We start from the raw sequence: 14999 nt of genomic DNA, 5'->3' as shown, positions 1-14999 counted from the left end.
TATAATAAGCAAACGTCTACAGCAATAAATACTGATATTCATGGTAGGTAATTGTTACCAACTGTATAAATTATATTTTCCCTTCTTCATTCTTTTTGCATCAAGGAAATATTAGTTAATAATATGATCTCTTGTCCACTTATTATTTCCGCTATTTGTAATTAGATAATTTTTATTTAAAAAAAAAACTACCTAGCTTTTTCTTACTGCAATAAGTTTAAAACACTTTTTTAATAAATGTTGAACGTTTCATACACAGATGTGACCCGCAAAGCTAAGATGTATTGCGGTACTAGGCTATATTCCCCTGGTCTATACCTTTAATGGCTAATATGAGAAATTAGCAGTAAAGTATTTTTTCTAGTCGCCACGATAGCCGAGCGGTTAGAGGCTAGACCCGCAAAGCTAAGATGTATTGCGGTACTAGGCTATATTCCCCTGGTCTATACCTTTAATGGCTAATATGAGAAATTAGCAGTAAAGTATGTTTGCTAGTCGCCACGATAGCCGAGCAGTTAGAGGCTAGACCCGCAAAGCTAAGATGTATTGCGGTACTAGGCTATATTCCCCTGGTCTATACCTTTAATGGCTAATATGAGAAATTTGCAGTAAAGTATGTTTGCTAGTCGCCACGATAGCCGAGCGGTTAGAGGCTAGACCCGCAAAGCTAAGATGTATTGCGGTACTAGGCTATATTCCCCTGGTCTATACCTTTAATGGTTAATATGAGAAATTTTGCAGTAAAGTATGTTTGCTAGTCGCCTCCGTCTACAGCCTGCCTGAAAAAATAGGCAATTACTTTGCTCACTCACTTTTTTATTATATGTGACTGCAATAGTAAGCTAGATGTCGCTGCCTGTTTAATTCAGTTTTGATTTGATTGCATTATGTTATTATCAATTGTTGCAGCATCTCTGTTTGTATTTTCTATTTCCAGGGTTCCGAGATTAAATTCAGGTGTTCTGCTAGAAAAACGCCTTTATTTTTTTACCGTTTCAGGAAAAAAATTGGTCAACTATTTTAATACAAAATGGAGGTATTTAAGTCGAATACGAAATTACAAAAGAATATCATGAAAATAATTAAATTATTTATCATTTTTAGTATTTAAAATGTATCGAATTTATGTGTATCATAACAATAAATGCCTTATCATAATTTTTGTAAACATTTTAATGTAATAACTAAATATTATATTTAGGACGTCGTTATTGAGTAAATATTGTGAGAAATGCTAAGATCACACAATGCTTTTTTTTTGGAGTTCCATTGTGTTATTGTTTTCTGCAAAATGTGTGAAGTGGGTCCCCAATAAATGCATGGTCCAGCTGATGCTGCAATTAATCTTATTTATTAAGTTATTAGGTTTATTGGTACAGTTTGATTCTGGATATCTTTCTTTCGGCATTGTGTGGGGATGCTGTTTTATTTTTGGAGGGGGTGGAAGGTCCAAAAGATTTTGTCAACTGACTGAAGTTCATTTTAAACGAAAACAAAAAATCTTTATACACGAATAACTTTAAAAGAAAATGAAGAATTAAACACATTATTAAATAAATAAATAAAACAAAATGTAGAAAAGATGGTGGCAATAAAATCACGTAGTCCCTACGTGAGGCGGCCTCAAAATTAAATTGCGCGTGGGGTCTTTCAAATACTAAGGACCGACACTGTCCGCTACTACGTGCTAAGAACACAAGTGAGTCACAATGGACCCAAAATGAACCCGAACATAATAAATACCGTAGCTTATTTTTCTGTATATCTATATATATAATATATAAAATTAGGGAGCGTTAGCAGATGTTTCCTTTGTTTACGCGGATGTCTTTTCTTTGTGGAATATTACTCGACTATTGTTTGTACATAAGTTTGTACATACGTATATATATATATATATATATATATATATCGTGGTACAAATTAGTATTGCATGTAAGCCTCATATACAGTCTGGACATCAATTAGAGTTTAGTGTGGAGTTCTATTATACGTATATATACTAGTAATGGAAATATAAAATTACTAATTATTACGTATCTTACTAAAACACAAACTGACTCAAAACTCAAGACCACCTACTACGTTCAACAAAAACGGAAATATGTGTGTGTTGTTTTGTTTTATAATTACTCCGGAATTATAATTGTTTGCGTTATAATTTAATTAGATAATAATAATACATTTACTGACTGTATAAGTCTGCTATCTGGCGAAATATCTAATAGTGTTCTTTTTTCTTTACTTACTTACTACTTTACAGTGTAGCCAACTGATGTTTGTGAATAACAATTTATTACTTCTTTGTTTAAGCACTGTACGTATTCTGTTATGTTGGCATATTGAATGCTACGAGGGTCGTTTGAAAAGTCCGTGCAAAGTCAGAGAGATAGCACCACTGGCGCGTATCGAGGTTATGTTTAGTTAGTAGCATCTCTTGAAAGAACACACTCCAAGTTTCAGCCAGATCGGTCTATTTCTATGTGTTTGGCATTCGTTTGAATCGAGGAAGTCGAGTGATTTTCAAAAAATGGACGAAAAAGAATTTCGTGTGTTGATTTAACACTACTTTCTGAAAGGCAAAACGCCTCAGGAGACTAAAGAGAAGCTTGATAAACATTATGGTGACTCTGCACCTTCGATTAGAACAGTTTATAAGTGGTTTCAAAATTTTCGGAGTGGCCATATGGGCACAAGTGACGCTGAACGTTCTGGACGCCCTGTTGAGGTTACTACTCCAGAAATCATTGATAAAATCCATGATATGGTGATGGATGACAGAAGAGTGAAGGTGCGTGAGATTGCTAGTGCTGTGGGCATCTCGAATGAACGGGTACATAATATTTTGCATCAACATTTGGACATGACAAAGCTATCCGCAAGATGGGTGCCGCGATTGCTCACGCTTGACCAAAAACGAAATCGTGTGAAGTGTTGCAAGGACGGTTTGCAGCTGTTCCAGAAGAATCCGCAGGACTTTAAGCGTCGTTTCGTCACTGTGGATGAAACATGGATACATCACTACACTCCTGAGACCAAAGAACAATCTAAACATTGGGTTACCAAGGGGGGAATCTGCGCCAAAAAAAGGCGAAGACCGTTCCTTCGGCCGAAAAGATTATGGCGACTGTCTTTTGGGATTCGCAAGGAATAATCCTCATCGACTATCTGGAAAAGAGGAAAACTATTACAGGTGCATATTATTTATCGTTATTGGACCGTTTGAAAACCGAGCTGCAAGAAAAACGCCCACGATTGGCCCACAAAAAAGTCCTTTTCCATCATGACAACGCACCAGCTCACACCTCAGTAGTTGTGGTCGCAAAATTAATGGAAATAGGGTTCCAACTCGTTACACATCCCCCCTATTCTCCAGACTTGGCTCCCTCGGACTACTATTTGTTCCCGAATATGAAGAAATGGCTGGCGGGAAAAAGATTTTATTCAAATGAGGAGGTGATTGCAGAAACGAATGGCTATTTTTCAGACTTGGACAAATCCTATTATTCGAAAGGGATCAACAAACTAGAGCAGCGTTGGGCGAAGTGTATAAGCCTAAAAGGAGACTATGTTGAAAAATAAAAAAGGTTTACCCCAAAAAATTAAGTAGTTTTTATTTTTGCACGGACTTTTCAAACGACCCTCGTATTTATTTTGTGACTACTGCGAGCAGTAGTCTACTTATGTTTATTTTTAATCGTGCTTGATACAAAAAAAAACAAAAAAACTATTGAATGAAGTATGACGTCATAGAACCCCTCTTTAAAAATCAACGTCACTGATACTCAAGAATGTGTCGTCAACTGTCTAGATCTAGATCGAATGAACTGAAGCTGAAATTCATGGAGAAATCGCTGAATGTAAGCAAATTTTTTTAAATTAATTTCCTTTGAACTTAGTGTGCTTAGAGGTTTTATTCAAGTGTTTAATGGAATAAAGTCAAGTTAATCGAACAGTTATTTGATTCAATCTTTTCCAAATTCGCAAAATGTCGTGAAAGGTTTTTTTTTTTTGTCCCTGCCATATTAAAAAATTGGATTCGATTATAAATTCGATTCGATTATAAATTCGATTCGATTATGTTTTCGCATTAGTTCGATTCAAACTCAGATTTCCTATTTCGTACGTAAGGTACACTTCCTATGGTGTTCGTTTAAAGTAAAACGTTACTTTAAAATGCAGTGTAAAATTATGTAGAAGAGCTAAAAAACAACACATCTCAGGGGCATTGTCAAGTATCAGTCTGATTGCAAGCCTTAGATCAAAATTTGCTGGCTAAACTGCATCCGGTTTCCTCTTTATTGGTATCCCCAAACGTATTCGTCAGTTTGAACTTCCGGTCACTGTCAGTTTTTTTTTTGGGAGGGGGGCAACCAGTTTGTCAATTTGAAAATCAATTTAAAGAAAATAATAATAATAACAATAATAAGAATAGACATAATCAGATATATTTACTATTTAATAACATGAATTCTATATAAATATATAGTCATTTACATAATAGAAATCTGAAGCCATTTTGTATCAGCTGTTTTCTTATTAATTTTTTCTTTAAAAAAATAAAAAATAAAAATAATGATGACGTTGACACTCCAAAGCCTTCTAGAGCTGTTATTCTTTACAAATATAGTACACGTTATACCAGCTCTAATCTGTTATTAAGAAGGCTTAGTTCTTCAAATGTGAAATGCCGAGAGATCGAATTAAATGTCTAGAATTCTTTTATTACTATTATTATTATTTTTTTATTATTCATTTATAAAAGAGTCTTTTAGATTTTATTATGATTATTAATATTCGTAGTTTAAACTGAGTGATAATAGATTAAAAAAATAATAATAATAATAATAATAAATAAAATCAGAGAATGGTTTTGTGGTATAATGTGCGCATGACTGGATAGATTACGTCTAATGTATTCACAAGATACGTTAGAGAGTGTCCCACGAGAGATATACTCGGCGTGTGGTCCAATAGTTCTGTAATCGTTGTTTCGTCTTTACAGGACCCACCTACTCGAGCTCTGGACTCTTTTTTCTTAATTACATCCATGACGTCAAAATTTAGTTAATGCTTAGCGATAAAATTGGAGATTAAAAATTTGCAAAAGAAATATACATCGATTATTATTATTATTCTTTTATTTGAAAATTTAGTAACACTTTTAAGGTTTGAACAGAGACGAACAAAACGGAAGTAACAAAAAAAATTAAGTCTGCAGTGAACATACATACGCACGACTTCCTATTTATTTTAGTTAAAAATTTTAAATTTTCCAGAATCTTAAAGTTTTGTATGATAATATACATTCGATAGGGTGGCATTTCCGGTTAATCTCTTTCTCTCTAAATATACAGCGATCAGTACATAAATTGTACTGAAATGGAACTTTAGAGAGAATCCATGCTACACCAATCTCTCGCTCTCCCAGACAAGAAAACTATCGAACTTTTCCAACCTCGTTTATTGAAAAAAAAACAACAGAAAACAGTGTTGGAATAATTGAAACGGGAAAAAATAAGATTCAATAATATGGCTGATTTTGTCTGTAAGTGATTGTGGTGATTGAACCGGATATCGACTTTGGAACTTGATTTGTAAAGTCCACTTTTTTCAAAAAGTAGGGGGCTTCAATATCAAATATATATATATATATACCTATATAATATTGACATAATCGCCATACTTCCGCTTATCCAGCAACACTTTCCGGTGTTTCGTTCCGACGATCTCAAGAACGTGTACGCCCATGTGAGAACCCATTTTCTATAATCATCAAAAAAAAAACAAGTACGAATACCGTACTTCCGCTTATGAAGGGTGGGTAAACGTAAAAAAAAAAAAAAAAAACGTTAGTTACAATCGCCTAACGTTTTTCAAAAACTACGCGGTATTAGGCAAATTTGTTTTTTAAAAAAAAAATGTGCATCAAGAATGCAAAAGTGCCATGTTGATGACGATTGCCAGTAGTGGGAGGGCAGTGGACTTACACAATCTACATAACTGGATGGTGGTGAAGTCGCCAAGCAGCCGGTACTTGATTCTCTACTTTGATTTATTACAAGTTTTATTCAAAAAAGAAGAAGCAGAAAAACGAAGCAGTTTTATTTCAAGTTATACCGCCATGTATAAAAAAAAAAATAAATAAATGAATAGTTTAAAATATTTGTTATAAAATAATTACTATAACACGGACCTGTTAGAACATGTCCATGTTAGACCAGCTGGTGACTCGGGCTGCAGCGGTGGCAACGCAAGACGATCTGTAAGATACATTCACGTATGCTCTTTTTTGTACACGTAACAACGTGCCACTAATAAATGGAAACTGTTCGTCTTCCCCCACCACTCCCCAAATGTAAACACTTAACTTGTACGTAAACTTCATTCTTTGTTTAAACAACCTTTCTAATTTCATTTGGTCCATAATAAGAAGGCACCACGGTAGTCGAACGGTTAGAGGCTAGACACGCACGGCTAAGATGTATTGCGGTACTAGGCTATATTCCCCGGTCTATACCTTTAATGGTTAATATGAGAAATTTGCAGTAAAGTATGTTTGCTAGTCGCCACGATAGCCGGAGCGGTTAGAGGCTAGGCCCGCAAAGCTAAGATGTATTGCGGTACTAGGCTATATTCCCCGGTCTATACCTTTAATGGTTAATATGAGAAATTTGCAGTAAAGTATGTTTGCTAGTCGCCACGATAGCCGGAGCGGTTAGAGGCTAGACCCGCAAAGCTAAGATGTATTACGGTACTAGGCTATATTCCCCGGTCTATACCTTTAATGGTTAAAATGAGAAATTTGCAGTAAAGTATGTTTGCTAGTCGCCACGATAACCGAGCGGTTAGAGGCTAGACCCGCAAAGCTAAGATGTATTGCGGTACTAGGCTATATTTCCCCGGTCTATACCTTTAATGGTTAATATGAGAAATTTGCAGTTAAGTATGTTTGCTAGTCGCCACGATAGCCGGAGCGGTTAGAGGTTAGACCCGCAAAGCTAAGATGTATTGCGGTTCTAGGCTATATTCCCCTGGTCTATACGTTTAATGGTTAATATGAGAAATTTGCAATAAAGTAGGTTTGCTAGTCACCTCCCTCCATGACACCTAATTTGTGATAGTTGGGCGTAAAGCCCGCCTGAAAAAATAGGCAATTACTTTACTTTAAGAGATGAGATTCGTCATAACAGTTCAGAAGGAATCAAAACTACCTCCTTCCAAAACAAAAAGCACCTTTAATTCAATTTCCGGGAAAAATTTTCTCTATAAAAGTTGGGAATTTATATGTACGAAATCACTATACAAGATTTAAATAAAATCCGCGGCAGGCTGTTTGCGAGCAAATCCGAAAAAAAGTCCGAAAACTTTCTGTTCGGTTTTTTCAAATTAATTTATAAGGAGATAAATAATTTGAAAGATGAATAAAAAATTGGGTGATAATTATTAGTCGGTGAAATTTCTTTTAAATATTTTTTTGTCAGCCAATAATAAAGGAGCTTTGAGATAAAATCTATGCATTTCATTTTTGGCACGTGTTTAGAACCAATGGTCATCTAAAATGACTAGTTAAGAGATTAGGTAATAATCAGGCAGCGGGAGGCGGAGAAGGAGGATTAAGATGCTGTTGGGATGATTGGAGGTAGATAGAGATAGTAGCCAGAGAAGAGAGAGAAAGAGTTATATAAATCTGCAGAGAGATTGCTCTCTCTCTCTGTGTTCTGGAGGAGACCAAATTGATACCCGCGCGGATAATGGGGCTTGTAATGAGCAGTTTGGGGGGAGAACAAATGGTACAGCATCTTCTGGTACACAGCTGCCTTGTCCTAGTGACATAATTTGCTGCTTTACTAGAAGTGGTTAGTTAACTTCATGTATCCATAATATTATCAATTTATCGTGTTCCAATCTGTAGCGTGATTATTTATCTAGGTGGGCTGTAGCCGTGGTGTGTCCGCTAAATGGTTAACTATTTATGTAGCAGTGTGGCTGGTTCTCTAATTTCTAGTTTTAACCAGAAAAGATATTGAAGTCAGCCACGTTTTTATTTTTTTATATAAACTTTTCCAGAAAGTCACGTAAATTACCATATTTAGGAAAATTCAATTATTTAAATTTCTTGAAGGAAAAATTAGAATAAATGTCGCAAATGTAATAAGCGTATTAAAAGAAATCGTTGTAAAAGAAAATGTACGTATTCTTTAAAATGATTTTTTATTAATGACTTAATTTAAATTATTAAATACTTAATTCGAAACAAGATGTTCGGAGATATACTTAATACAAGCATTTCCGGTGGCTCAAGTACTCAATGCTGAAATTTCGAGAACGATCGCAATACTTCCTGTTTGATAAAAAATAAGAGAAATCAATTATAACGTATTATATTTATCCTCCAAAATTATCCGCTTATGCTCGGAGATATACGTAAAATACATGCATTTCCGGTGGCTCAAGTACTCAATACTGAAATTTTGGGGACGATCGCAATACTTCCTGTTCACTAAAAAAAAAAATAAGACAAATCAATTATCACGTATTATATTTATCCTCCAAAATTATCCGCTTATGCTCGGAGATATACGTAAAGTACATGCATTTCCGGTGGCTCAAGTACTCAATACTGAAATTTTGGGGACGATCGCAAATACTTCCTGTTTACTAAAAAAAATAAGACAAATCAATTATCACGTATTATATTATATTTTTTTGCCATTAAAAATAAATAATATCCAAATAGAATCAATCACATGTACACTATGAATAGCAATCAATATAGTCTCCTAGGTTTTATCTAGTAATTTTCTAATATTAGTGATCTATTTTTTTTCTTTTTTTAAAAATGTATTTTTTAAACTATTTTTCCATCAATTTAAACAATTTACATATTATAATACATATAGTTGTATCAAAATGTTTTCGTATAGAACTGTTTTAGGCATTTTATTAATTTTTATTATGGGTAACTATCATTTTGTAATAAAACAATAAATTATTTTGTTCAATATCATGTAAGTAATTAAAAAATTCTTTGATTATTCTTATAGCGTCGAAGTGATTTTTGTTTTCCTGTTGAATCGATGTTAGAACTGAACGATGTGGAAAAATCGATATTGTTGCAAAAAGAGATTTTTTTCAGAGAAGGAAATTGCACACCTTAGTGAGGGGGTGCCTCAAAATCCGCTCATGATCGTGTTGGCGTTGGCTTTCTGGCCAATCTCGTATAGTCTATCTATAAGTAGTAGTTTCGTCATCACATTAAACCGGAAATAGTTGTGAAGTGGACAAAATAACATCGGACTTTTTTGGATTTTTTTTTTTTTTTTGACAACAATAAACGGGACTTAAAACTGTACCTAGTATACTTTATCTAAGGATAATCCATCCCAACTGTTAATTGTGTACACAGACAGACAAACTTTGCTAGAATTTCTTTTATTTTAGGTACAATTCAAATGGACCAGACGCCGTACCCGCTCTCTGCTGTACGTAAATCTCTGCTTTGCGGTCCTCGCCTTCTATTTAATCTAACCTATCTGGGGCACCCTAGATAATTCCCTAGTATAATTCTGTTTTATTGGAAAATTAGATAACCCCTTTATCCCAGTGTCCCCACCGGAAGCCAAAAAGCATCCCCAGTCTTCATATCAGGGAGGTGCTGGTACTCAATTATCGAAAATTTTCTTTTGCTAACAATTTTGTTGATTGCATACACTTTAAAGTTGTTAAGTGTTTCTAAATGTCAAACCGGAAAAACCTTTCATAACAATTTTCAGCAGCAAAAAACGAGAGAACACTGTCGGAAGTGGTACTATTTATGGGGGAGGGAAATCATATCTTCGGAATGACTTGTCCCAATTTTAAAGGTATGGGCTCATTTTTCATGGGGGGAAAAAATTTTAAATTGGGTTTTTCCATTTAAAATATAAACTCCGCGGCGATTTAGACATCTACTTGGAGGAGATCCACCATTTGACCCAAAGCCTGGGTCCACTATTCTATTCTATCTCCACCTGACTAGTCTAGTTATTCAACTTGCCGAAATGTGCCCATTCAGCGTGCTCTTCCATTATCTTTCTCAGCGTATAGCCACGACCATCTAAATATTGACTGCGTCATCAACAATCTATAGATTAGAAAGTTGCAAAATTTTCTGTAATCCTCAATCCATTCTACTACGTTTTCCATCCTCAGAAAGCTACGTGCGTCAAGAATCCGATCAGAAAGTTTAGTCGACAATATAGGGGAATAGACAAGTTTCGAGACTAATTGATGGAGCACCGGAAATTAAGCGTACAGGTGAACGTAAAGTAAACTCAGTGGAGAAACGATTACAATTTTAAGAATGGTTCTGCGTCTTATTTTAAATAACTTCCGTAGAATCATTTAAAGCCGGACTATGGTGATTGTATTTTAACTATCATTTCTTTGCTTTAGAAGTACGTTGTTATCAAGCACCTAATCCGGAACCAAATGGATTGTTAATTCCAAGCGTAAGTGGCCAATTTATAAATCCATTTTTTGTTATATCCGTTAAAGATTTCCTAGTTAATTCCAGTAAAATAATATCGATTTATTAAATACTTCAAATATCTTTAGAGATTTAGCCGGCTGAGCAAAAATGATACTAATCCCAAATCTGTGTGCAGCAGATGTGGAGCGCTCAAAATTACATGAAGAACTGGATGGACACGGGACACGGTCCTCCCCCTCCGTCAGTGCCATTACTAGATCCGAATCCAGTTGGCGAACTGGATGAACGTTTTTTGGACAAAAGACAAGAACCACAACAATCACAACAACAACAACAACAACAGAGCCCGTACAGTGCGGCTGTTGGACTGGCTGCGCTCAGTGGAGGAGATGCGGGTACGACCTATGTAGACGCAGATGCGGCTACGGTAGCCGCGATGCAGTTCGAACTGCAATCATTAGTGCAAACCAAATATCAAGCTGAAGCTGCGGTAAGTGGTTTAATTTTTAGTTAATTTTTTTGGGAGGGACGCAGTAAGCTTAAGCTTTAAACTTCCTGTGGGTTTCAGCAGGGAGTGCTTACAGCAAGCAAAACCACTCTGTTCATGTCACTCTTAAACAGATTTTTGCTATAGATTGTTCTGAGTAAATACGGTAAAAAGCTCTAGACTAAACTTTAAACCGCTTTTTAAGCTTTAAAGCGGAAAAAGACAAACTATTCATAGACATGTTCATGTCTAAAGCCTTACACAGGAAGCTCTACTTTTGTTTAAATAGAAAGCCGGATATTATCTTTCTTAAAGTTCAATCCATCCGCCATTACCAAAAATTTGAATCATTTAATCAATGAAAGCTGTGAAAAACAAAAAAAAACACTTTTCATCTTTCCTTTCCAGATAAAAATGGAAACCGGGGAAATAGCAAGAACACAACACGAAGCACAAGAAGCTGAACGTGCTTTAGAAGAAGCCACCAACAATGTACGCATGATAAGCGCACATCTGAAGAATGCACAAGAAGAAGCGTCCAAGGCGGCCACACGGGCCTTAACTGCACAGTTGCAAATGTCCGTACACGATCAGCTGCTGGTGACGGCTAGGCAGAAGCTAAATTCAGTGACTGCACACATGATTGCGCTGCAAGCGGATTTGGCGGGAGCACAGCAAAGGTGGTTTACATTTTTATTTATTACTTATTCCACCCACTCCACAGTCCACATTGTTCCTTCTGTTTATGATATAATTAAGACTATTTAATATTTTACAAAATAATAAGAAATGCAAGCTAAATATCAATTGTAATGACAAACCGATAAGAGCATCTGGTCATCCGCCATTTCTTCTACGCTAACTCCTTGTCTCGGTGTTGAGTTTGCCAAGGCATTCCTCCAAGACCTAAGTTTCTACTGATAAAAGCTGGGAAATTCATCCAGCTGCTTCTCTAATAAGCTGCCCGGGTGGATATTGGAAGAATAACCCGTCCACTGCAAGTGCATTTGAAAAGAGTACATCTGCAAAGATAAGATGTATTGTGGTACTAGGCTATATTCCCCGGTCTATACCTTTAATGGTTAATATGAGAAATTTTGCAGTAAAGTATGTTTGGTAGTCGCCACGGTAGCCGGAGCGGTTAGAGGCTAGACCCGCAAAGCTAAGATGTATTGTGGTACTAGGCTATATTCCCCTGTCTATACCTTTAATGGTTAATATGAGAAATTTGCAGTAAAGTATGTTTGCTAGTCACCTCCGTCCATGATACCTAATTTCATACTGTAACTTTTTACTTTTTAAGAGGAAAATTCATGAAAGCACCAGAGTTTTTACTTAAATTAAAAAAAAAAATTATTTATTTATTTTCAGGTTTATGTTGAACAATTCAACCAAAGAATTGGAAACACGTGCTCACGCTTTACATTTAAGACCGGAAACAAATCTGGTCGCATTTCAGAATGGTGAGCTACCATTGTTCGCTAGTAATTTTCTACCACAATCCTCTATTGGCGGGCAACAGCACAATAGCGGGTCAATGTTATCACCAGCCGAACTCTGGCATCAACAACTGGAACCAAACCAACAACAACAACAGCAACCTTCGCAACAAGCAGGCTGGTCACCATTTAGCCAACTGGCGTCTTCTCAAGATCTACAGAAAACATCGAATCCAGCTGCGCCAATATTTCTAAATGCAAAAAAAATTTGATAACTTAGTGGACTTTTTATTTTTATTTTTAATATCGATTAAGGGTATTTTTAAAATTTAAGTTCGATCTTTAATTTTTCTTTCTTTTCTTGGATGGTTACGAGCTTTTACATTGAATGAGTGATCAAAAATGTTTTTGTATTAAATGCACTTTATACAGGGTGTTCATTTTAAGACGGATCAAATGCATTTCATGCTTTAAACGGTTGATCTGAGCCAAGAAATTGGTAGAGGAAAAATTTGTTGCCCGTCACCTCTGGTTTCAGAATATGTGACTTGATTTTAGATTCCTGCCCGCATACGCGGCTGACGCTCGACCAAAAGTAAAGGGTTTGCAGTTGACCCCCATTTTCATATACACAGTTTTAAAGAGAATAAAAAGTTATGAAAGAAACCGGAAACCGCAATTCGATATCTTTAAAATTAAATATGCTAGGCCATTTCAAAAATCTGGATATTTATTAATCATATTTCAATTTTTTTAACTTGTTATCAAAGAGAAAGAAGAGCACGCGATAGTCATTTTTATGTATTTTTTCATCCCCTTTCTACTAAAAATATTGCCAAGGCAGTAAAGCTAGTATTTTTCTTAATATCGGGAAATAAGTCGTTTTCCGAGTGATTTTTCTAAGAAAAATCAAATGTTAAGGAGCTTTAGATGTTCTCAAGCATACACAAAATGGCTAAAAATTAATTTTACATCTGTTACAAACTAGAAGGTTTAATAATTATTTGGTAATTTTGGGAGAGTTGCGTATAATTTCCAAAAAAAAATTGGAAACCTCCTGCCACATATTTAAGTGAGATCAATATCTTTCATGTAAAGGATCAAACTTACGTATTCCTTAATTTATCAAATAATGCACTTTACGCAGCCTGTACTGTGCCTTCAAAGGTTCCACCTCCTCAGATACAGAGAGCAGTTGATAACCTCCTGGCTAACCTGGCTTGCGACCCTAATAGTATGAGCTTTTCATGAAAATTAGGCAAATGAAAGCGCCATCTTGTAGAATCGATTTTCCAGTTTTTACATTTCTCTTACTTTACTAAAGTTTTTTTGTTATCGATTTGTCACCGGAAATAACTGGTTTTTGGTCTCCTATTTTTTTTTTCTACCATAAATAATTTATACTTTACTGCAAATTTCTCATATTAACCATTAAAGATATACGTAGTCCGGGGAATATAGCCTAGTACCGCAATACATCTTAGCTTTGCGGGCCTAGCCTCTAACCGCTCCGGCTACCGTGGCGACTAGCAAACATACTTTACTGCAAATTTCTCATATTAACCATTAAAGGTATAGACCGGGGGATATAGCCTAGTACCGCAATACATCTTAGCTTTGCGGGTCTAGCCTCTAACCGCTCGGCTACCGTGGCGACTAGCAAACATACTTTACTGCAAATTTCTCATATTAACCATTAAAGGTATAGACCGGGGGATATAGCCTAGTACCGCAATACATCTTAGCTTTGCGGGTCTAGCCTCTAACCGCTCGGCTACCGTGGCGACTAGCAAACATACTTTACTGCAAATTTCTCATATTAACCATTAAAGGTATAGACCGGGGAATATAGCCTAGTACCACAATACATCTTAGCTTTGCGGGCCTAGCCTCTAACCGCTCGGCTATCGTGGCGACTAGCAAACATACTTTACTGCAAATTTCTCATATTAACCATTAAAGGTATAGACCGGGGAATATAGCCTAGTACCGTAATACATCTTAGCTTTGCGGGTCTATCCTCTAACCGCTCCGGCTATCGTGGCGACTAGCAAACATACTTTACTGCAAATTTCTCATATTAACCATTAAAGATATACGTAGTCCGGGGAATATAGCCTAGTACCGCAATACATCTTAGCTTTGCGGGTCTAGCCTCTAACCGCTCGGCTACCGTGGCGACTAGCAAACATACTTTACTATAAACTACTATTAAATTCTATTTACTATAAAATTCTTTACTATGAATTTCATAAAAATGCAAAATCGAAGAAAGTTCTAATTTTGATATTTGGTTCAGGTACCACCATCGATCGATCTCGACTATAAACTTAACCGTCAAAAATCAGTCAACCGGAAGTGCCACTTTACAAAAATCGATTTTTAATTTTCTCATTCGATTTTTTTCTCACGTGTCCTTCGATTTTTCTCTAAACTCGGAATCAAAGAGATACTATAGTTTTATTTATACATAAATAAATACCAATGTCTTTCTAAATAAATTAATTAGTTCGTAATCATGCCAGAGTTTAAATTGAAAGAAACGTTTTAAATTTATCAAAGTGAACAAGACAGTGTTATCTAGGCTAGACGCCAAAAA

The 14999-nt window shown here is 35.7% G+C and overlaps 2 protein-coding genes across 6 annotated transcripts in view; one reads left to right on the top strand and one right to left on the bottom strand.

The window, feature by feature from the left end:
* LOC141454464 (homeobox protein E60-like) overlaps nucleotides 1-14999 on the bottom strand; it is a 103333-nt gene that overhangs the window by 16848 nt on the left and 71486 nt on the right. The window lies entirely within an intron of this gene.
* LOC141454461 (uncharacterized) lies at nucleotides 8778-12679 on the top strand. Of its 4 annotated transcripts, none has more exons than XM_074128703.1 (5): nucleotides 8778-8962; nucleotides 10441-10493; nucleotides 10650-10964; nucleotides 11370-11641; nucleotides 12333-12679. In XM_074128703.1, the coding sequence occupies exons 1-5, from the start codon at nucleotides 8914-8916 to the stop codon at nucleotides 12670-12672; spliced, it is 1029 nt and encodes a 342-aa protein (XP_073984804.1). In that variant the 5' UTR covers nucleotides 8778-8913; the 3' UTR covers nucleotides 12673-12679. The 4 variants fall into 4 exon arrangements, with proteins under 4 accessions (XP_073984804.1, XP_073984805.1, XP_073984802.1 ...); XM_074128704.1 differs by having other exon boundaries at nucleotides 8779-8962; nucleotides 10653-10964; XM_074128701.1 differs by having other exon boundaries at nucleotides 8779-8962; nucleotides 10438-10493.

Source organism: Rhodnius prolixus, unplaced genomic scaffold (genome assembly GCF_049639745.1).
Source record: "Rhodnius prolixus isolate KJV_2025 unplaced genomic scaffold, Rpr scaffold_9, whole genome shotgun sequence".
NCBI classification, from domain to species: domain Eukaryota; kingdom Metazoa; phylum Arthropoda; class Insecta; order Hemiptera; family Reduviidae; genus Rhodnius; species Rhodnius prolixus.
Note: the sequence above shows the minus strand (reverse complement) of the source record. Positions and strands in the feature narration are given on the sequence as shown.